This window comes from Terrapene carolina, unplaced genomic scaffold (genome assembly GCF_002925995.2).
Source record: "Terrapene carolina triunguis isolate 2854851 unplaced genomic scaffold, T_m_triunguis-2.0 Scaffold113, whole genome shotgun sequence".
NCBI lineage: Eukaryota > Metazoa > Chordata > Testudines > Emydidae > Terrapene > Terrapene triunguis.
Genome location: NW_020664464.1, coordinates 19157568 through 19181905, shown reverse-complemented (window position 1 = coordinate 19181905; position 24338 = coordinate 19157568). Strand labels below are relative to the sequence as shown.

Sequence of the window (24338 nt, the reverse complement as noted above, 5' to 3'; positions counted from 1 at the left end):
CTGGCTTGTGTGTTGTAAATCTATCCAACACACTTTCTTGTCTGTCTCATTACTGTACACTCTGTGAGACCAGAGCTTGTGGTATTTTGGGAACTACTGCAGTCTTAATTAATAAACTATAATAGTAATCAGTCTAGTTAATGTCTGATCAGTTTAATTGCTTATACAGCAACTTTTCCCCTAATGTGAAAACTACTCTGAAAATACAGATAAATTACAAAATGTTACTTCAGTCAATTGCTTTGGTATGTTTTGTTTTGTTTGTTTGTTACCATTTCTTGTTACAATGCTTCTTTATGTATTAGATACACTGTGTACAGTCAGTGTTGAAAGCAAGTAAACCAATTTTTCATTTTTCAGATCTATGTTAGCCTGGTTTTAATACAGCATTGGCTGTTGTCATGGGAAATGCTGAAGGAACTGACAGATAACATGGAATGTTACAAGGGAATGCCTTTCTGGAGAATATGCTTTAGCCAAATGAGTTATTGGGCTCAATACAGGGGTAACTGGGTGAGATGTAATGGCCTGTGATATACAGGAGGTCAGAACATATCTAATAGACCCTTCTGGCCTTTTCTGTGAATCTGTGAAACTAGAAAACTCTCTTGCAGGAATTACTGTTCTCTTTAGGGTAAGTCATTCTCTGCCCACCAATTCAGTGATGTTGCTATACATTCCATTGCTTTCTGTCTCCCCAATGTGGACAACGGTTTCTACACAGACATGCTTTTCTCCCAGCAAATCTCTGGCAGTCACTGTAGCAACTGTCATCCAGCTGGGAGACGCTTCCATCTTGCTGCTGATAGTGCTGCTTTTTGGTCAGGCATGTGAAAACATGATTTACTTGCTTTCAACAGCACTGATTGTAGTCAGGAAGTCTTTCTGCTGAGTGGCTTGAGGGCTGCTGTACTCGGGCACGGCTTGTGTACAGAGTTGCTAAGCTCTGAATTTTCCTCTTCTAGAGGTTGTATGCAATGCTTTATGTGCTGAATGAAATACCAAATCTAATCCTCCTCTTGGGTCTAAATTGACCTGGGCACAGGCCTGGCAGCCAGGCGCACCTGAGCTTCTCATTGTGGCTATTGACACTAACTTGTTCTCTGGCCTTTGGCCAAGTTGTTTACCTTTTGTGTGTCTATTTCTCCACATGCAAAAAAATGGGGAGATTGCCTGCCTACAACAGAGCAATGTGGTGAGGATTAGTTAATGTTGGTACAGCTCTTGAAAAATATAAAACTCTAAGTATTAGTGCAGCAACATTAAGAAACAACCTTCTGGCTGTTGTAAACGTTTTCTTGTAAATTATTAAACAGGATTTGCTGCAAACATTAAAGTGCTTTTACTAACCAGTGTTTCCTGATCTCTTTCTATATGACCCTCCTTTCATCATATTTTCACATTCAGGAGGGTACTGCAGCTTCACTAAAAGGGTCTTTTGTATGTGATGCATAAAGGATATGAAGTAATGCATTTTTACCTGTGACTTAATAAGTGACCTTCCAATAACATGTACCTGTGCTTTCCCCTTTGAGATGATTACTACTCACCCTTACTACCATTCTGAGTAATATGAAATTTAGCAGTCATTCTATAATGCTTTCAGAATGAAGCATAGTCTTATTTCCATGTTCAAAAATTAGGAAAATAACATGGGAACATAGGGATTTCCATACTGAATTGGACTGCTGGACCATCTAATCCAGTAGCCTGTCTCCAACAATGGCCAGTACCAGATGTTTCCAGTATAAGAAATCCTGCAGTTGGAAGTTATGGAATAACCTCACCATAGGCAAAGCACCATTCATTAAAGGTTGGTTTATGTGGTGAAGCAATCAGGGTTTATAATCCTTGGAAAACTCTTGATTTTTTTTTTCTTTTTTTAAATCCTGATGAGTATAAGTCTGGGTATTCTTGTCATCCATATTAATGGTCTTTTTTTATGAAACCTGTTAAGCTCTTAACCTCAGTGATATTTTTGGCATTGAGTTTCATGGGCTGTGTGGTATTGTGTAGAAGAAAAATTTCCTTTTTATCTGTTTGAAATTTGCTCCCTCCGCATGAAGATGTGAATATAACTTACTGGTTCCTGTAAACAATAATATCTCTGTCATTACATTAAAATAACAGTTTGTTTGGGGAACTAGATGGTAGGACACAAATCTGGTTTAGGCTGCTAGTGAACAAAAGTCATTACCATCTGCCAGGTGTTTGAGATGAACTGGTGAACTCTTTCTCTAGCTCCTAGTGAATGGCTGATTACATTACAATAAGCACAATCAAAATTAGCACTATTTGGCATCATTATCAGTAGCCTGCACAGACTGAATGACCATCTTGATCATAGAAGTGATCCTTCCAGTTAAGGCAGCCCATATACTGTATGGCAACAGCGCTACTTCTGTGAAAAAAAACCTCTTTTGGGAATGGTTGTATCCTGATCTCTGAAACCTGTGAAATACTGGGTGCATCCTGGGATGAATAAATAGGAATCCTGATAATTTACTTCCAAGCACAGTGAATAGATACTTCAGAAGATATACAGATTTATACGTCTAAATAGGCATAATCATCTGTCATCTTCAAAACTAAACTGGTTTCCTACACAATTTCTAAATATTAGACATTGAAGCTGAGTTCTCTGTTGGCATTTGTCTGAGACTATTTTCATGTAGTGTTATTTTTTCCCCTACACCTGTCCAATTTCATGTGCGTGTGTATTTCTGCCCTTCTCCTCCCTCCTGGGATTACTGCCTTTTTAGTGTGTCTGGAGTTAAAGATATGGGAATGAAAGGGCATTACACCTCTCACTTGTCCCAGGGAAGGAAAAGAGGATCCCATTCATCAGGGAAGTGGACTAAATATAATGGTGCATAATCTAAAACCTAATAGTACAGTAAAGCCATTTCTCCTTTGATTTACTGACTTTGGTAGAGTTTTTATTTGTGTTGTTGGAATAATTGTTCTTTTGGCACTTTTTCCCTGCAATCCTGACAGTAGGCTTATTGGTTCTATCTCAAAAGAATTATTGAAAGGATGCAGTTTGGTGAATCTTTCTTTCTTAAAGGTCCAGTTGATTAGTACACTCTAAATCTGATTGTTACTGTGATTGTAAGATTAACATGAAATGGAGACAATGGTAAACAAGTATTTAGCAGTGGACTCTTTAAACTCATAATTCCAATGAGTAACCTGTTTAAAATGTTGTGATCTTGCTTTATTTGTAATGACGATCTTTCATTGATTTGGGTAGTACAATTTTTTTTTGTTTTTTCATAATCTAGGAATTGAAATAACATAACTGATCTCAACTGCACCTAATACAGTGTTTGTTTTTTAATTGTATCATATTACTTAGAAATACATTTTTGCTTTATTTTCAAGAATTACTTGATTATATTTTTATTAAATAAGTGGTTTGATCAGCATTGTTTTAATACAGTTTCACTTTTTCCCCGCAGGCAGTGTTAATGAATAACATAACAACAAATGAGCGATTTATCCAGAATCTAAAAGGTACCTTTTTATTGTAGTTCTATTATTATCAGACTTAAAGCCAGTTCTCTCAAAGACTCAGTCTTACTCCTATGTCTTTTGGGTGTGTGAGCTCTCCATCTTAAAGCCATGAGAAAGTGTAGGAACCACCATAAACTAGACCCTGACCATGTACAGGTTCCTCACGGGTGCAGGGCTCATGCCATACTGCCTTCAGTGGGGCTCTGTGTAGGCAAAAGGGTCCAACCATGTGGCTCTTAGTGCAGGACTCCATGGCCTTAGATATTAATGGCAGAAAATAACGAACATAAATAGAACAGACTCCCCCTATATTAATAATATATACTTGAACAACTTATCTGTTCCCACCCACATAGTATAATCTTCTTTCAACTCTAAAATTCTATACTCCTATATGTGGATGGGAGTAATACACACATATCTAAAAGGAAAATTTGGCCTTATTAATTATTAACCACTTTGACACTTTTAGAATCATTGCTAGTGAGTTATGCCTTCTAGCGTTTGGGCCATTGGTAAATATAATTGTCAGCCTCTCTGACGTGCTCAGCTTTCTGTCAGGAGCAAACATTCAAGGTGTCACAGCATGATGGAGGAGGTTCCACCACAGAAAACTACTAACTTACAAACAATCCTGCTTTGTGAACTGTAAACTGCTATTACAGAGGGTGCATGTGACGTTCCCCTCTGGTGTTATCTGGACTGGTGATCTGCTAGGTCACTCCAATCTCTGACTCTGAGAGCCAGCCTTACCCTGCTCTGCTGTGAGAACCCCCACTTCTGAGCTGTTCATGCACTGCCTCTGGCATGTAAGCTGCTCCTTGGATTGTGCAACTGAATGACACTAGCTAATATCTCTGGTCCCAGACACAACCCTAGGAACCTCCATCTTGCAGTATCCAGTTATGCCTGCTGGACGCTGCAAGCTTATATGAGTTCGTCAATTTAACAAAGAAATTGATATGTACCAGGCTTGTTATCCCAAGGGGAGTCTCTGACATGCTTCAAACCAAACTCACTGCTTCAGGTAGAATAAACAAACAGATTTATTAACTATAAAGATAGATTTTTTTAAGTGATTATAAGTCAAATAAGTCAGATTTGGTCAAATGAAATAAAAGCAAAACACATTCTAAGCTGATCTTAACACTTTCAATGCCTTTACAAACTTAGATGCTTCTCACCACAGGCTGGCTGGTTGCCCTTCAGCCAGGCTCTCCCCTTTGATCAGTGCTTCAGTTGCTTGGTGGTGATGTCTGTAGATGGAGGTGGAAGAGAGAGAAAGAGCATGGCAAATGTCTCTCCCTTTATTCATGTTCTTTCTTCCCTCTTGGCTTCGCCCCCCCCCCCTCCTTCAGAGTCAGGTGAGGAATTACCTCATCGCAGTCCCAAACTGACCAAAGGAAGGGGGGTGACTCACTGAGAGTCCAACAGATCCTTTGCTGCTGCCTAGGCCAGCATCCTTTGTTCCTGTGAGGCTGGGCTGGGTTTGTCCCATACATGCCTTGATGAGGTGTGAACTGCCCTTCTGCTCTTAGAGAGTTTTTGCCTGGGCTTGCTTTAAGCCATGAGGATACATTTTCAGCCTGATAACTATATACATGAAATTATAACTTATAACATTACTGTAACAACAATTACTATAACATCACTATAACAACAATGCTCAGTGCATCAGGAGCCTTCCGAAGACAAACTTTGCATTAGATACCACACAATCCTATTATAAGGATGAACATGGGAGTGTAGGGTGTTCCCACGAAGTACAGAACATCACAGTGAGTTGTAAACTTGAATTTAGATAGTAGTAGGAAAATTTACCATTGTAGCCTGCACTATAGTGACTAGTCCAGGGGTCGGCAACGTTCGGCACGCGGCTCACCAGGGTAAGCACCCTGGCGGGCCGGGCCAGTTTTATTTACCTGCTGACGCGGCAGGTTCGGCCGATCGCGGCCCCCACTGGCCGCGGTTCGCCGTCCCGGGCCAATGGGGGTGGTGAGAAGCTGCGGCCAGCACATCGCTCGCCCGCGCCACTTCTCGCTGCCCCCATTGGCCCGGGACAGCGAACCGCGGCCAGTGGGGGCCGCGATTGGCCGAACCTGCCGCGTCAGCAGGTAAATAAAACTGGCCCGGCCCGCCAGGGTGCTTACCCTGGCGAGCCGCGTGCCGAACGTTGCCGACCCCTGGACTAGTCCTTCAGTGACCTCTAGTCTGCTAGGTTGCAAGCCAAGAGCATCCAGAGAATATCGATGAGTTAGACCTCTCCCTTTGGAGGAGAGGAGGCAGAAAACCCTCCCACGTCCTCTGTGTTTTTGCTGCTGAGCAGGTGCCACAATGTGACTGTATTTGATCTACCAAAGTATCATGAATTTGGGAGACTGAGAAAAGTAGCCAATAGAGCTTTCTCACTGTCAAATTTGCATCTTTGATTTTGGAGGGAGGGATTTGTTGATCTTAATATAATATTCCATTAAAAATAATAATCCTCTTTTGGCCTAGAACACTTGATAAAGTTACAGAAGGAATACGGAAAGCTACAACTGGATGTGTACCAGTTTCAGAAAAACCAGACTAACCTTCAGAAGAAATTTTCCTATGATATGTAAGTTTGTTCTTTTAAATACATGACTGACAGAATGAAAGGTCATAAGTCAAATTATTCTTTTGAAACCTGTACTTGAATACTGCACTTTTCCCCATAGTTAACAGTTTTAAAATATAAATGCGGCTAGTAGATATTTTGAGACTAGATCGCATTTTCAGAAAAGGAAAATACTATACCAGCTATGGTCCTGATTGGTTTCTGCTCATTTGTGTGAGTACTTGTGGCTCCCATCACCATAGTATTGGATCACTTCACAAACATTTCTGACTTGTGTTCCTCTCAGTTCTCCTGGCAGACAGGGAAGTACAATTATCCCCACTTTACAGATAAGGAACTGAGGCACAGAGAGACTAAGTGACTTGCCAAGGTCACACAAGAAGTCTGTGGGAGGGCCAGAATTTGAACACAGATCTTCCAAGTCCCAGCCAGGGCTTTAATCAGATTTTTGTTATGTTTCCTGAAGTTGTCGTCATCATCTTCTTTTGTATGGCTAAAAACAGCAATGTTAGATGTCCACGTCTAGGTCAGCAATCTAATTGATTGCTTCAGGTGACAGAGTGTATTGCTGAGATGCCACTGGGATGTGGATTGTTTGGGACACTGATGGATGAGGTGCTCCATAGTTTGAAGTCAATTTCCACAGTCAGAAATAGGATGGTGTCTCAGTCCCCCCTATGGAGGAGGTAAGAGCATCTGCCATGTGATGTGTGGATGCGATTCGAAGTGGACATGTTTTCCACAGAAGTGAAAAGCCCCTGGGTTTTTCATTTGGGTCCTTGAGGTGTTTATTTGGCAGGTAGTGTCCTTCCAGCTTGCTTGCTATTGATCTTCAGGGGAAAACCCCAAATCTTCAAGCTCTTGTGCTGCAAACCAGAAAGGTTTTCTGGAGTTGAGTTGGAATCTCAGTAAATTATATAAGGACTTAATGTATTGAAAGGTCCTTGTTAACTCAAATATGATGGAACTTTTGAAGAATTTTTTTAGATGAATTTGAGGTAGGTGGATATCTGCCAGTATGGGAAGCCGTGGTTAAGGTGTTGATTTCACTGTGCCCTAAACAGCAATGGAAATAGGTACTCTTGAAGCATTGTAAGGTGTGAATAACAAAGTATATGTGCAGGGATACTGGTAAGAACTTCAATAACCCTTAACACTTCTATGTACTCACTAGGAGTTATTCCCTCCTACTGAAGCTGTTTGAAAATACTATTTCCTGTACTAATTATGAGTTCTGTTTTTTTCCCTTTCTTGCTAACATTGATGTTCCTTTCTCTGTATCTTGTGAAGGATGAACCAATGCAACTTTCTTTGCTTGCATTCTTATAATTATTATGGCTCTCTACTCAGTTAGCAGCAAGTTAACTTGTGCTTCCTATGCTGGCAGGACTGGTACTTCCACAGCAATGGAATGAAAAAGTCAGGCCCTATATAAGTAGTAGCTTACTTTGGTTTCTGATAAATCTTGACAACTGTCACCAAGAAGAAAATTTTTGCTATTATGGACCTGATCCTGCTGTTTTTATACCAACTCGAAGTCAATATGAATTTTGCCTGCTTTAGAACTGAAGGATCAGTCTCTGTTTTGTTTCGTTCTGCTGATTGTACTCAATACATTTGTAAATTGTGGCTTGAGAACTGATATTTAGTATGTGGAGCACCTTCTGCACAAGATTAGGCCCCATATTCGAGTTACCTTTCAAATAGTTATACATTACTAGGCTTTGTTTAGTTTATTTTGAATTGCATGTTAGGTATGGGTCTTCAGACTTCTAGCTCCAGAGAATTTGTGCTTAAGGTTAATTGTCAGATGGTCTCAAATGAAAATACCTGTGAAACAATTGACCTTGTTTCTTGTATATATGGAAAAAGACAGGTGACACGTTAGTAAACTTTGTAGACTTTGTTTAAATTGTAGAGCAACTGACTTCCTGATGATTCACCCTGTTTACTTAGGTAACTGCTGACCTTATGAAATTGAAACCTTAGAATCATAGAATGTCAGGGTTGGAAGGGACCTCAGGAGGTCATCTAGTCCAACCCCCTGTTCAAAACAGGACCAATCCCCAGACAGATTTTTGCCACAGATCCCTAAATGGCCCCCCCAGGGATTGAATTTACAACCCTGGGTTTAGCAGGCCAATGCTCAAACCAATGAGCTATTCCTCCCCCCCCTTATGGGTCTTGTACACGTAACCTGGTTTTCTAAATTTGTTGAACCCAACAGATGGCCAAATGTACCCCTTGGCATGTTTAAGGTGTGGAAGTGGAGGACAGAATCATGTATTTTGAGCCTCTGCTGCATAATCCTCTGCTAGACGCAGGACTGGAGGCAGCGAAAATCAGTTATTTGCCAGAAATTCCCATGGAAGGCTGAGACCTGCAAGAGCAGTTTTATACCAAACCCTAAATGGGATGTCTTTAATGTTAATGAGCCAGATCTTCACACACAGGAGGCAATCTATGCACAAAACTCCCCCTTTTATTACGGAGTGGGCCTCAGGCACCATCCACCCATAACCCTCTCCCTCTCCTTACCCAAGGCTCTTCAGAGAGTATTGTGTGCTGTATAGACTAGGTGTCAGGGATATATTACACAATAGCCTAGCCCAGGTTGAAGACCTGGTAGTGTGGCACCAATGAATCCATGCTTCCAGGTTGGTGGGGGTCAGAACACTTGTGGATGTTTAGGGCCTCTGAGTGGCTTCTGGGGATCAGGCATGTTTTAAGGGTGGGAGTGAAGGGGTTAGGAAACATGACTTTTTCTGATAGTGCAATTCCAGCTCCCCAACAGGGGTAGCTGTGCGGAATCCCTATGGAGCTTTCCTCCTTCTGAGACTCCTCCCATGGGCTACCTGTGCGGGGGATATTCTGGGTTTATGGTTGCCCAATTATAATCTCAGTCAAGAAAGGCAGAAATTGTTTCCATAACTGCATAAGTTGCATTGTACAGATGTACATAGTTTCTATTCATACGTTTCTTATTTTTATAGCTATAGAAAATACTTTTCATGATTTTATGGCACATTTCACAGGCAGTATAATGTGTCAGACTTAATGTTGCTGTTAACTTTTTATATTACCTGTTGTGCTTTCTTTTTACTGTCGCCTTAACGCTGCATTGCACTTTGTATTTCATTAGTCATAGAAATGTATACATAAGTGTGCTCAGTAGAGGGCAAGTCACACTTTTAAAATGTGTATGGAGAGAGAGGGAGAGAGAACTTGTGACGTAGACATTCTAAAGGCTTAGGAATTATCATTTTCCATCTTATTTGTGTATCGAGCCTTTTGAAGAAGTAATTACTTTGTTGGCAAACATAAAAAGATCTTCACAGTGTTATTTACTCTTGAGGAAATAAATAATATCTTCTAATTCATTTTAAGAGCAGTAAAACCAAACATTGCTGTTAGCATAGTGTGGTCTATGGTGTGTGATAATGAAATAAACATGAGGTGGTGGTGATTAAAGAGAGGGCAGTTTCACTGTGCCTACATGTCTGCTGTTGAGAACTGCTAATCCTCCATGAGTTCAATTTAAGTTTAGTGAGGGGAGAAAATGAGGAGGGGTAGTATCATTCAGTACCAGAAAATGGGTTAAAATTAGAAATAAATTCAAAAATTACTCAGAAGCATGACCGGGAATAAATTGTCTTGTTTAAAAAAAAGATATTCCAATACAGACAGCAATGCTACAGCTCTGAATTGTGTATGTTAAATTAGAAGACATTGAGAAAATCAATTATTATAGTAGTCTCTAACAGATTTGGTTCTGAATCTTGTGGGAAACATACTACTGTCTTTTAGGAGGGAAACTGTTCGTTAAAGCCTTAGCACAACCTAGTCATTCAGAAGAATTTGTTACATCTAGGAATGAGAGTAGGAGCTCTTCTAGCAGTTCTTATGTTCTTAGCAAATTGCAATTCAGAAATGTGGTTTCATGCCCACAAAATGAAAGAGTCTTTGTTGTCTGCATTGCTGTATATTGGCAGCAGGTTAAAATGCTCTTTATTCAGTAGAGTGTCTCTCATTTCCTCCTCTTGGAATTAGTCATGATCAGTAATTAAGCTCACCTTTCACCTTGATAGGAATGCAAACACTTTCACATAGAGTAAACTCCTAAGAACAAAGAGTGTATATTCCATGTGCTTGTGATTCAGTGTGATAGTTCTGTTTGATGTACTGACTTCTCAAGATGCAGCAGGGTACTTCTGCTACACTCAGAATTACAAGGCATTGAGTAACGATTATTTGGACTATATGCCAGTTGAATGTTTTGTTATAAGAAAAGTAAGAGCAGGAAAATCTGCAGCAGACCTATTTGTTTCTATTAGTTAATCTGGTTTACTCTAAAATTATCTGAGCCAGCTGAGGTCACTCAATCAGGGTGAACTGCAAACAGAACGGGGCAAGCAAACCCCAAACGCTGGTGAATATTCCAATACTTAGATTTACCAAGCCGGCATAAAACAGCTTCTATAGTATTTCACTGGTTACTCAGAAGTCCAAATAATGCAGTTTCCTTAAAGTGCCCAGCCTTAGGCCTCCATCCAGACACACATGTCAGATATGACGATGATTACTGAAAATCTTATCTCATCATATAAAAGAAAGGTTCTTCCAACCCCAAAGGATCAGCCACATACCCAGGTCCAATTATAACTTGGATCTTACCCAAAATACACACTTATAGCCAATTCTTATTAACTAAGCTAAAATTTATTAAAAAAGAAAAGAAGTTAAAAGATCAATATACATACCGACTTGAATTCAATTATTGAGGTCCAGATACATAGCAGAGATGAGTTTGTAGTTGCCAAAAGTCCTTTTAGAAATAGTCCATAGGTTATAGTCCAATGTCCATACTCAGGGTGGCTCCAGTCAATGACTGGGGATCTCAATCCTTATGGCTTAAGGTTTCCCCCTCTTGAAACCCAAAGCAGATCTGAGATGAAGAAGGATCGTGTCCCAAGATTTTTATACATTTCCTGCAGCCTTTGGGCCTGAGAAAACAATAGGCTTAACTTTCCTTCTCCCAAACATCATGGCAATTAGCACAGGATAATTTATCCATTAAACAGTTCAGATACAGGTTACCACAACCTTCAAAGAGACATATAAACTATTTCATTCTCAAGTGTCATCATAAATGTTAATATTCCCTTTCTGATCTTTGAATTAAAGCTATAGCAATAGACAAGACTTGTTTGCTTACATCACAAGACCTGAGCAAACATCTACCCTTCTATCTCTAACAATGCAGACTTGCATTTCAAAGCTCTGTTCATTTACCTATCTTCCTAAACAGTCTCTAAAGTTCGGCCATGGGTCAGGTCAGTCTGTGAGTTAATTAACTCTTTCTGGCCCTGTCACCTTTCAATGAAATATTATATTACACTCATAACGTCACAGCAGCACCGCCACCAGCAGCAGTGCAGAAGTAAGGATAGCAGTACCGCAACCCCCCCTACACTAACCTTGTGACACCCCCCGCCCTGCAATTCCTTTTTGGGGTCAGGACCCCTACAATTACAAGACTGTGAAATTTCAGATTCATATAGCTGAAATCATGAAATTTACGATTTTTAAAATCCTGTGACCATGAACCTGACCAAAATGGACTGTGAATTTGGTAGGGCCCTAGTTACGAGCTGGATGAAATCTTGGTATGGGTTGAGGTTAAAACCTCATTCGAACTGATGTGTGAATGTGCCCATCTTTGTAAGAAACACTTAAGGAGCCACGTGTAAAACAGAGCCTAACAGATTCTGTCCAGGTTGGGGAAGGGTTCCACTGGGTATTGTGACAGGGTGTGTGTGTGTGTGTGTGTGTGTGTGTGTGTGTGAGAGTGAGGGAAGGCAAAACCTACACAAACTGAGAACCAACAAGACAAAAGAGAGAGGCAGAAGTAAAACAGAAAACCAAGAAATAGCCTTGTGAGCATTGTGTGACCCTGGAAAAAGCTAGAGAGAGCTTTTGGTTTTGGGTCTGGTGTTGGCCAAAGAGGCTTGATTGAGACTGTAAGCTAAGAAACTGCGTCTTTTGTGCTTGGTTCCTCCTGTGTTTGGAGAAGCAGGACTTTGTACATTCCTTTTAAATAAAAAAATAAAAAATACTTTTGTTCTCTTGAATTCTTATCTGAATGTTCAGTTGCATATTCTTCTAATCTGTTCTTAAAATGAAGAGTTCAATATTTTGTTCAATCTCTGCAGCTCTAGTAAGTGAAAAATCATTATGACCCGGTGGCTCTCTGGTGGCCTATATGAAATGAGTTGCTGGTCTGAGTCTAGTTCCTAGTGGCCAGTGCAGCTCTCTGTACAGCAAACATGCTGCTGTAATTGGCACATTTTATTTAGAATTGGCAGAGAGGTCAATCGTTGACCAGGCCAGGAGGACTGAATTTATGAGTGGTAGATTTTCCAGGTGTGGATGGGGCACATTGATCGCCCCCAACAATGTGGAGAAGCTTGCCCTGCTGATATGTGCACATTACCTGTCATGTGCATGAACAGAGGATTTTAATCTCCAGAATTGCTGATCTGCAACCTTTCGCAAAAAAAAATTCTTCTACAGCAACAACAATCAAAACTAAGTGCTTACATGAGTTGGCTTTATTAGCACATGCAGTATGTAAGCACACATAAAATGGAGAGTGAAGCAAGTCATTGTAGGCCACAGTTAGCACCCTCCCAGAAGATTCTCAAAATCTCCCACATTACATAAAGACAATTTTAGATCTCCTTATCTCCCCCAGGAGTTAAGAAACTAATATTAATATAACTCATGCCTGTGCTCAGTTTTTCTACAGTCTGTGGTGTTCACTCTTGCTAATTTTAGGTGTTTCCTTTAGTTAGATGACTTTCTTACATTTAGAAGTTAGTCAGCCAAATCTTGTTTTTGAACAGCCAAAACTCTCCTGGTGCAGCACAAACAAAATATTAGCAAAGGTCACTAACTTGACATTCAACAGCACATCTGTCTACCTATTCCTTTCCTTTCTAGAGGTGAAGTAAGTGCCTCTTTGACTCTTGCATTAAAAACAAATTACCTGCTCACTTGGGATATGTCTTCACTGCAGAGTTTACGTGAGATAGCCAAGCCCCTCTGTGAGTCTCCACACTGCAAAGCCATACTTGAGTCATACCTGTGTTGCCATGTCTACACAGGTGTTGCAGCAACCTGGGTGAGGCACTAGAACTTTTGGGGACATATCCCCTGGTTCTCAGTGGTGCACTAAACTGAGCCACATTAGCAATTGATTTGCAGTTTATTGTGGGCAAAGTTGTCTATCCTTCTTGGGCCCGTGTGTGGAACTGTTCTGAGCCCACCAACACAATAAACTAAAGCACTTCTCTAGCTCTGCTAAATTAACTTACATTCATGCAGCAGGCATGGGGAGAAGCTATCAGCTACCTCCTAATATTCCATTAATTCAGGGGAACATCATCAGTCCAACTGTTTCTATGCAGAATTAATACCTAAAGGCTTACAACTAGTACTTGAAATGTGTAATTTCCCCCATCCATCTTGAGAAGTCACATGCCAGCTGAGCTATTTGCAACATGGCTTTCTCTTTTAAAAGTGTTCACCTCCATTTTCTTGGCACTTGCTGCAGTGGCATTTCAGTAAAGAACTAAGAAAGGCACAAAATAAATGAGGCACATTTTGAAATAACATTGTTTTTTCTAATGGTAATTTATATCTAATACAAAATGCTTCTGTATGGGCACTGTTATATTAATTTAAATGAAATCATCCCCTCAGATGATTCTAGCCCCACCTCCTATTTCTCTGTTGTTGTTTTTTCAAACTATGCAAATGTAGGACTAGGAAATCAGCAAAATGGAAAAAGGAAAGATATGCACCTTTTGTGAGATTATTTTTTTTGTGTCTGTTAGAGATGTTCGGATGACAGTACCTCTATAAGCTACTTGTTCTTTCCCTCAAGGTCCCAGTGCATCAGTCAGATGAAAGAGTTAAAAGAACAATGTGAAGAAAGAATAGATGAGATCACAAAAAAAGGCAGTGAGGCACCACAGGCCAAGGAAATCAAAGAATTGTTGAAAAATTCCAACAAAAACTACCAGGTAAGCATGTGTTTTGGTTTTTTGGCAGAAACTCAGTTGTACCATTATTTAAGATGTCAATGGAGCTGTTCTATGTTGCTTTCTGCGATAGGGTGCTACTCTTTGATCATTTAACATATAAAATAGCAACAGATTCTCATGATTTTTAACGTACTAGATGATCCTGTTAAGCTTGGGAGGTTAGTTTTTCTGATAATAAATGAGGAAGTTGCAGCTTGACCTCTGTTGTCAGAGTGAGGCTTATCTAGGGTTGTCAGGTGTCCGGTTTTTGACGGGAAACCCCAGTTGAAAGGGGACCTGTGCAGTGTCCGATCAGTGCTGCTGGCTGGACCATCAAAAGTCCAGTTACCACAGTAACCCCGATCGGCCTCTGCCACCAGGAGGGTGGGAAGAGCAGCTGCTGCTGGAGGAGGCAGGATCCTGACAGTGCATGGCATTTCATACATTAAAATTAAAACACAAGTTTAAAAAACAAGCTTTAGAGTTATATGTTATAAAGCAAATTTGCCATTAATTGTACCTTTAAAGGATTTTTGTGTTGCAGTTTCATTTTATAAAGTAACCTGAGGAATGAAAAATGGTTTGTGTTGAGCCTGAAAAGTCTCCAATTTAGTTATCTAGAAAGTTGAATGTCAACTATGCACCACAAATAAATGTATTCAAGTTTAGCCTTTTTTTTGTTTGGCAATTATTCATTGTTAAAAATTGTTCACATATTTTGTGCAAACCTATTTAATCCTATGGATTACTTCTGTACTATTCAGTAAATGAATGGTTTGAGTGTTTGCTCTTTGTGCTGTGCTTGGTCACCCAAGTCAAAGCCCTGACTTTGACTGAAATTGGAAAGCCTTAACAAACATTTCCATAGTTATTTAAGATTTTCCCCCTTTCTTTCCCCCCCCCCCCAGACATTCTTGAAAACAAATTGCTGTACAAATGTTTGTGTAATACACAAAGGTGCAAATACCATCCAAGTGAATTTGTGTGTTTTATTCAGCCATTGTTTGTAAATACTTTATTGCAGTATTTGTTCATCTCTAGCTTTACTGAAGCTCAGACAGGAAACTTTTTTGTGCATGGTGCATGTGATTTTCTACACTGTCGGGTTCCTATTTGTTGGTATTGACAATTTTATGTACTGTGCATATAAAATATTTTATATGCTCCCTGGCTTCTGTGAGCTTATGTAGAATTGTTCTTCTGCTGCATACATTGTAAACAAGTACAGAGAAGTAATAGCTTTATTACAGCCTAGTTTTCAAGTTGCAAGAAGTTGATATAGTACAGCAGAACTTTAAGTGCTGCTCAGTTTTATGCTTGTAAAAGCAAACTAGCTTAGCATTTAGCCAGTAAAATGCTCATAGGTGTAAGGTTTGTTGCCCCTAAAATTTCAATGGCTGAATTTCTAAAGTGGCAGATCTTTAAGCTGATATTCTTTTACACCCATTAAACTTTAAGCAGTTCACTAGAGTAAGGGTTTCCTGGTATATGCTCTAGTGTTCTATCTCTAGTCTACTTGTAAATTAATCAGTGATGGCACTTGCTTTGCTTAGCTTAGCTGGGGGAGACTATGACAGTTTAACAGATTTCACTGTTAAGAACTTTTCTTGATACTATATTTAGCCTAGTTCCATTGCATTACAGTGAAGCCTGTTTAACTGAAGCTTGGTTCTCATAATCCTGGGGTACCTACATCCTGGGGATTCTTGGTGCATGCCCCTGTAGAGCCAGCCAATTGTAATTCCTTTTGCTGCACTCCTGAATTGGTGGACCAGAGTTGCTTCTTTATAGCGAGGCCGCCCGCTTCCTCCTTTCATCTGAAACCACTTTATCTGAGATCTCAGAATGATTTTATTTGAATCTTTAGGGGGCAGAGGTGAAAGTAAGCCGGTACGCCCCAGTATGGCATACCGGCAAGAGACGGTTTGCAGTACCGGGGCGGCCAGGCTTCCCCAGGGGGCAATTTAAAGGGCCTGGGGCGCCCAGCAGGGGCTGGAGCCCCAGGCCCTTTAAATTGCCACCAGAGCCCCACTGCTGGAGCCCTGGGGTAGGGCTGCGGGGCTCTGGCTGCTATTTAAAAAGTCCAGGGCTCCCGCTGCTTCTACCGCCCCGGCCCTTTAAATAGCCCCCTGGGGAAGCCGCCCCCCCCCCGCCCCCCCCGGGCCCCCCCCCCCCTTTCCAGGGCCGGGGCGGTAGAAGCAGGGGCGCCCCGGCCCCTTTAAATACCCCCCGGAGTCCTGGGCTGCTGCTGCTACCGGGGGGGGGGGGGGCACTTACCTTACAGGGTGGGCTGGGGCTGGCTCTGACTCCCTCAGCCATGCCCCTTTCACCCTAGGCCCCGCCCGTTCCGGGGGCCAGAGCTGGCCCCAGCATACCGGTAAGTCACTGGACTTACTTTCACCCCTGAATAAACTGGACTGTTCCATATTCTGTATACCACAGTTGGAGCTCAGCTGACGTTTCTTAGTGACTGATTCACCTTGTCATCTGATGCTGATGTCTGCTATGTGGTTACTTGTGCACACAGTCTCTGTATCAATGAACACTCATGCTGTAGCAAGTTGTGATAGCCGAAGTTGTCTCTGGCTTTGTAAAATATTTGCTGTACTAAACCCACACTTGTTAGCTGCCATCTGCCTTTGTGAACAGTCCTGGTGGTGGTCACTCTTAGGATATTATTTTGGCTTTCCTCTGTCAACAGGTATGATAAAGAAGCAGATGGTGCCAATGAGGTGGAGGAAGGATTACAATACTTTTTTGTAGGAGATGGCATTTAGGGGTTTACAAGATGTCCATCTAAACCCATGTTTGCCACTCACCCACTCTCTGGCATAAGGCTTGGATAAACTTGTGATCAGGCATTACGACAAGTAAACAACAAAAATATGTGCACTGAGTGCAGAGGAGAAGGGCAGGACTCCGAACTGGTAACATCAGAACAGTCCAAATTGAACTAATTCATGTATCTGAATTAGGCTGCCATAAATTAGTGTTTTCAAAACTTATTGAAAGCTGAGCCCTCCTTGAGAAAAACAGTAGTAGCTCCTCGAGCCCAGCAGGGCAGCCTGGGGGCAAGTTGCACTGCCTCTGTTCTGTATCCAAAACTATTTCTTGGTGCTCCAGAGGGACATGTCCTTCACGCTCGGAAACGTTGCTTCAGAGAACAATAGCCCCTGATGCACTATGCATAGCAATTACTGAATCTGATGGTATTGGGTGGAGTAGTACAGGAAGAGGCATTATATCAAACTGTTCTGTTGGTGTACTGTGTGTGGAAACTGTGCTGCCTGTTTATCGGGGTTGTGTTTTACTTCGGACTCCAATGAAGATTTCAGTTCAAGTCTATTTCTTGAATTGGTTTTGGAGCATTTAGATTTCTCTAGTCAGGGTTAAAAATGAAATATAAATCAGAGCATAGGAATAAGCATTTGGATGGACAAATCACATATGTCTGTATATACTTTTAAGGGTAATATTCAGCTGCCAACTTTTAATCGACCAGAGCTCCAGCTGCATGACCTGGAAGAGCAGAAAGGAGATGAGGAGCAAGAGAAGAACAAAATTCCTGGAAACGTAGCTCTAGAAGCATCAAAGCCAACACCCAGTGTAAAAAAGGTACCAGAGATTGAGTCTCATGAAGACAAAGGTAAGATTGGCTATTTACATCACTAACACCTTAATAGCAACTGAGGTGAGAAATGGCTTCTCACCATTTTTATTTTAAATGGTGTTTTAATTTAATTAAATGTATTTTCATTCTAATTTAATTCAACATAAAAATTTAATTTTAATTTAATTACATGTAGAAAAAATTGGATACAACTTAGTTCAGCAGATTGACATTGTATTTTTTCTGTGCTTATGGAAAGTTATAGTTAATAGCTAATGTCTGTCAAAATATTTTTTTTTAATTAAAATACTTCCATTGGCTGAAAAATATGTTCAAGTAGTGGTGGCGGCTACATCCACAAAGAGGACTTGGGCTCAGCATTGAAACACCTAACTTTAGGCACCCAGGCTCCCTATACGATGTATGGGAAGAGTTAGATGCCTAAGAATGGGATCCACAAAAGCCGGCAAGCTAAGTGGGGAGCTGCCTAAGATAGGCAATACTGAGGAGAGGTGCAGGGACTAGCCTTGCTCCTTAAAAGGACTTAAGCGCCCAACTCTGGACCAGATAGAGGCACCTATCTCCACTTGGGAGTCACAGTTGTGAACCCTCTCTTGGAGTTAGGACTGACCAGACTTAGGAGCCTTTCCTGCAAAAAACAGTGGTGGTGGGTCAGAGAAAGAATGAGTGACTCTGTAGCCTAGTGATTAGTGCACTCTTCTGGGAGACCCAGGTTCCTGTCCCTGCTCTATTGCATACCCGCTTCAGTAGGAAAAAGATTGAGACCTACCCGCTAGCCCAGTGGTTAGGGCACTCACTTGAGAAGGGGGAAATCTGTGTTTAAGTCCATGCTTCACATTGGGCAGAGGGGGATTTGAACCTGGATCTCCCACAGGTTAGGTGGCAGCTGAGTTTCTGAGGATCTAAATTTTGGATTTAGACATCTGAAGTGGCAATGAGTTGCCTAATCTTTGTGAATCTAGCCCTAGGTGTACACTGCAAGTAACAGGACAATGTTATGTTTGGCAGGCCTAAATTAGTATCCCTAATTTGCTATGGAAAAGGCGCTCTCTTTTCTGAAGACCTTCTGAAACAAGGACTTGACTTTAATAGCCTAACACATTAGTTTGTTTTTAGTAGGTGTGACCCTCCTGCAACCGCTGGAAGTTATCCTTTAATCAAACACAAGTTATTGGGCTCAACACAGAAGTAACTGGATGAAATTTAAGGGCCTGTGATATAAAGGAGTTTAAACTAGATGATCTAATGGTCCCTACTGGCCTTAAACTCTATGAATATGAATGAATGAATGGTTGCCACATTCTCAGCTTAGCATCATATACGTTTGAAATTCAATTTCCTTGTAAATTTTTTTTACCATATTTTCTTAAAATACAACTCTGAGCATATTGCAGGTCTCATTCTAGAGAGCTAGTATTTCAATGTGACTTTTTTTATAAGGATCTTCTTGTGAATTGTATCTCAAAACGCTGTAAGAATACAGCTACATGGCGAAAATGACGCAGCAGTGTATGCTGGGACCAGTAGTGTCCCTGAGCTGTATCTCCATATTAAAGACAAAAGCAGCTACAGGCTATTTGTAGAACTCACATCTGGTGAACCTTGTAGTAGGCTGACTCTGTTTAAAGCCAGTTGCATTGCTAACAGTGTAGTGTGCGCACACACACACAAATAAGCTTTTTACACTTTTAATGCTGTGAGAATAGGCATTTACATAGAACATTAAAACTCTGTATTTAAATAGTTCTACTTTGCATGTCCAATTATTAATTGATCTCACTATAACCTGAAAGGGATTCAGACTTTTTCCCTATTTACCATAAAACAAAGACAATGCAGACTTTAAACCCCTTATGAAATAGAAATCCTGCAGTGGTTTCTAATAGAACCTTTAACTTAGGGTACCCTGATTTATGCCTATACATCCTTTGGAGTTGATGCAGCTTAAAGAGATGTCCCTGCACAGGAAAAAAACTGAACGTGGGTGGGCAGAGGGCAGTTGATTCTGTTCTAGCTTTTTAAAGGCTTAAGCTTTGCTAGGGTCAAAACTCTGCTTAGTGCACAAACTATGATTACATTGCTTTTCAGAAGGGACACGTGATCTGGTTGCGGTGAACAAAGAGGAGCCTAAAACAGAAGATGAGAAGCTTTTTGTTGATCAAGGACCCCCACACGATTCAGCCAAGAGTGCCATGGATCATGAGGAATTATCTCCTGAACTAGGAAAGGAACCGAATCCCTATGAGGGGGTAAATGTTCCTAAAGAAGGTGATGCAGAAAGGGAGTCTGTCAAAATGCAAGAACCACCTGCAGGCCATGCTGTCAATCAAGAAAATGCTGCCAATGAAGAAGTGGAGCGGGAGCACCTCTTAAATTATGATGCTCAGCCGGATGACCAGGAGCCCAATCAGGATGGTTAGTACAAAGACTCACTCAGGCTATCTAGCTGCCAAGTGGCTTATGTCACAATGCAGTGGTCTGTCATGTGAGAGACTGGTGCTCAGAGACAAGTTCCCTGCTTTCCTTGCTCTGTGGGTGGAAGCTGGAATTTGTTTCCAGCTCTTATGCTTTTTAGTTGTATTCTGGAGTGGTTTGGGTCCAAATCTCCACTGGGATCAGCTGTCCTGCCTGTTTGGTACAGATGTTGGGCCATCTCTTGCTCTTTTACCTACACGAGCACGTCCATTGACATCAGACTCCTTATGAGTAATTCTAATAGGATTTGACCTATTAAAATAAAGCTATAGTGAGGGGTGGGGGTGAAATGTTTTTGTTGATTTGGCAAAAAAACACCACCACTCTGCTGTTTTTAATAAATTAAAAGGAAATTCTTTTAAACAGTAATATTTCTGTTGGACTTGACTTGGCAGACTTGCACTACTATATATGTACCTGGAGACAAAGCAGTTTGAATTTACTCTGCATTACTTCACGCCTGGTGAACTAGAGCCATTATGTTTTAGTTCACGGCTCAGTGTTTACCAGCCAGATCACTCAGTTTCTCCTGCCTATATAGTAACTGTCCTTAGGCTCTGTCCTTTCTATGGGTTTGATTCTGTGACTCATTGAGTCTCCTGTAGATGGCGCATACCCTCAGCTTTCATTGATGCTTTCAGAATCTTGCAGGATTAAGCCCAAAGGCTGAAACATTTAGCAAGTAGTATGTTTTTAAGCAGACATGAATCTTTGGCTTCAATTATAGCCCAGGGATACACTAGAAAAGGTTTGCTGGTAACACTGTACTGACACACATTCCTAGTGTTGATATAGCTTTTGCTGAATATAGTTTATACCAGTCCTCAGGCCAAATAAGCAATACTACCAAATGCACTTTCATCCTGGTATACCTGCATCTACATTAAGGCTTTGTTGGTATAGAAATGTAATTTAAAAAAACCAATCACTCCCCTGACATTACAATACTGGCACAAATGTCTAATGTGAACAGAGCTTTATAAGTACATCAAAACTTCTAGCTACAGTCATCGGGCTAGTGGTGCAGTCTTAGTGACAACATTCTCAGCTATATCTGGAATTTCATCTAAAGTACAAATCAAAAGCACACAGGCAACAGGATGGTGCAGAAAAGTTCACACAGGCCAGAAAATGAAGATTGTCTGATTGTAGCAAAATGAAAAGAATCCCCCACTCCCAGTTTTGCTGCAAACCAGTTCTCTGCTTTCCAGGTACTAGCACATATTCTCTTGCAGATAAAGCAAAGTGAAAGTAAGAAGCCCAAGATTAGTTTTCTGAACTTCATTACAGTCTTTTATACTCCTTGAATGTGATACATGTAGTTAGGCTAACTTTATATACAACACTTGCTCTTCATATCAGTCTTTCAGAACTGTCATGAAAATTTACCTGCATAAGCACAAAATCTCCTTGCCCACACTTGCTATGATAAAACTAATTGTTACTTACCTACCAAACTAGTTATTTGTCCCACATCATTAGACAAACAGGCTTGCAAGACTGTCATATGTGGACTACCATTGTGAATCCTGAAGTCCTGTGTTCCTGGGGCTTGTTTGAAACATCTTGCTGAACAAAGGAAGCTATTCATTATTCTTTTCCTTTGCAGATGCCACTAATAGCTACTACTGTTTTTGTTCAGTTTATCCTTCTTTGGTTGCCATTTACCATTTCTTTCTGTAACCTTTTGCTAACACTTGCTCTTCCTATTCCGCTGAACATTGACTTGTTTAGCATCCTGGGGTATGGGAATTTTAATCTGTCCATTGGACAGATTTGCAGCAAGGGAGATTAAGTTGGAGTGTTTTTCTTAATATCTAACTATAAGGATAGTTAATTACTGAAGCAGGTTATCTAGGGAGGTGATGGAATCCTTGTCATTTGGAGCTTTAAGAACAAATTAGACAAATATGTCATCAGGCATGGTCTTGGTGTATGCATTTCTGCTTCTCAGTAGGGGCGATGGTTAGATGACCTCTTGAAGGTCCCTTCCAGCCCTACATATCTCATGTTATCAAGCCTTCTATATACAAGGGTTATAGCAAACTTAGTTCTGAAATTGGATAGGCAACTGCAGCAAATAAGAATAGCTGAGAACTGAACCTCTAAGCAGAGGGTAATCAAATTTCAAAGGTTTAAGATAAATTCTACCTGTTGTAGAGTTGGAGTATGAGGGAGACTGTTTTTCTAGCAACAGTGCTCTACTGCAGCTGTAGCAGGTTTTTGGCCACTAACTAATGAAACTAAATATCTTTATAGATAAACAGGGAGCCGAAGCAGCGAACCAGAACAACATAGCAGTTGACTACAACTTAGATGAAAATGAGGCTGAATCTGAAACTGACAAGCAAGCAGCACTGACAGGCAATGAAAATAACTTTCATGGTAAAAACCTGAGTTGTTTTTTGTTTTTTTTAAATCCCCTTGTACACAGCATACTGTATTTTTAGAACTGTCCCCTTAAAAGGGTTTTGGGAGGGATGAAACCGACTGGCTTTCTATTCATCAGTTTAGTTAACTCTGATGCCTTTGTGCTTGCTCTGAATATAGCCGGGGCCAGATTTTGCTATTACCAATTTTACTCTGGTGCAATAAGACTTCAGTGAAGTTACTCCCCATTTACATGAGAGAGGAGAACTGGACACTCAGTACAGTTTCATGGTATATGTAAAAGCAAACCATAACTGGATACTTGTGATATTGCACTATTCTACAGTGATCCAATCCTTTCAGTAAGGACGTTGTTTCTCTTGCTGTTGTTCCACCTCTTACAAATGGAATCAATTATTCCAACTCTTACAGTATTAAGAATTTCACTTTTTTCCTCCCTTAGTAGCCCAAAATCCTGAAGATCCGAATATGAAGAACCACTTATTTGATCAAGGTGAAGAGGAGAGACAGAGGCTGTGAATAAGGAAGCACACCATGTGTGACTCAATCACCTGCAAACAAATCCAACCATAAAGATCCAGGTGAAGCTAGAATGCTTGATTGCCATCTCAAGGCTTTAAAAGGGTCCCAAATAAAGTAGATTGCAGTTGTGAAGTTTTAGTACTATGCTTCAATGGTTAAAATACTTTGTTTCTTACAGAGGTTTAAAGCAGTTCTGACTTCTGTCAAACTTTTTTTTTTTTTTACTGTTTTAAAACCTTAATGAGCTAGCAATAATTGTAATACTTTTAAACAGTCAGCTAAGTTGTACAATCATACAACAATGGCATGAAGTCGGGGAAACAAAGTAATTCTAAGATCATATTTTGAATCCCTACCTGTGCTTCAGATGCTAAACTTAGACTGATCCTCCCCCAGTAAATGGTATGTTTAGTCCTTATCGTCACAAAGGCTGGAATAGTTGATCTGACCCTCTCAAACTACTACAGGACTTTTGGATAGCCTTTTCCCCCCTCCTGTAATATCATCTCTCTTCACCACAGAAGAATAGCATGGTTCCCATGGGAGGTCATTTCAAAGAGGCTGAACCTGCATTCACAAAGCTAGCAAGGTGGTGTGGATTAGCTTTACAACTCATTTTAGTAGGAGGATTTGGTTTCTGCCAAACTGACTTGAAGCTACCACTGTCTAAGGGAAGGCTAAAATGGTGTGCCATATATATTCCTTCCTTCACCCATCCACCATTGCATTTAAAGACATTTTTATGTGGGACTCCATGAGTAAACTTGAACACATTGAAGTTTATTATGCATAACAGAATACTTTCTCAGTTATTGTACAATGTTTTTATTGTAACATGTTGAATGTATTCATTGTGGTAAACAAACATACAATACCTCCTAGTGCCATTAGGAAAGCTTTGGGAGTACTGGTCTCTCGTTACTGCAAGGTGCCTGTTGAAGCAGGAGTTTAAAGTGGGGAAAGTCCACCACACCATCTATCACAGATAGTTCTCCACCATGCTGTTTTAAAACAATTAGTATCACACATACTCTCAGCTACCCCTGAGGTTTTGTCCTTGATTCCACTTGTAAATCCTGGTTGATAAAAGTGGGTAGGTTACAGGGATTTGGAT

At 40.7% G+C, this 24338-nt stretch overlaps 1 protein-coding gene across 2 annotated transcripts in view; it reads left to right on the top strand.

Moving 5' to 3' along the window:
• The window catches only part of GOLM1 (golgi membrane protein 1), a 50908-nt gene extending 26570 nt beyond the window's left edge, over positions 1–24338 (top strand). For both annotated transcript variants that reach the window (XM_029911721.1, XM_026652373.2), the window contains exons 4-10: positions 3462–3516; positions 6016–6118; positions 14067–14205; positions 17674–17851; positions 19925–20251; positions 22571–22696; positions 23145–24338. In XM_029911721.1, the coding sequence (XP_029767581.1) occupies positions 3462–3516; positions 6016–6118; positions 14067–14205; positions 17674–17851; positions 19925–20251; positions 22571–22696; positions 23145–23221 (1005 nt within the window). In that variant the 3' untranslated portion in view covers positions 23222–24338. The remainder of the gene's footprint in view (positions 1–3461; positions 3517–6015; positions 6119–14066; positions 14206–17673; positions 17852–19924; positions 20252–22570; positions 22697–23144) is intronic.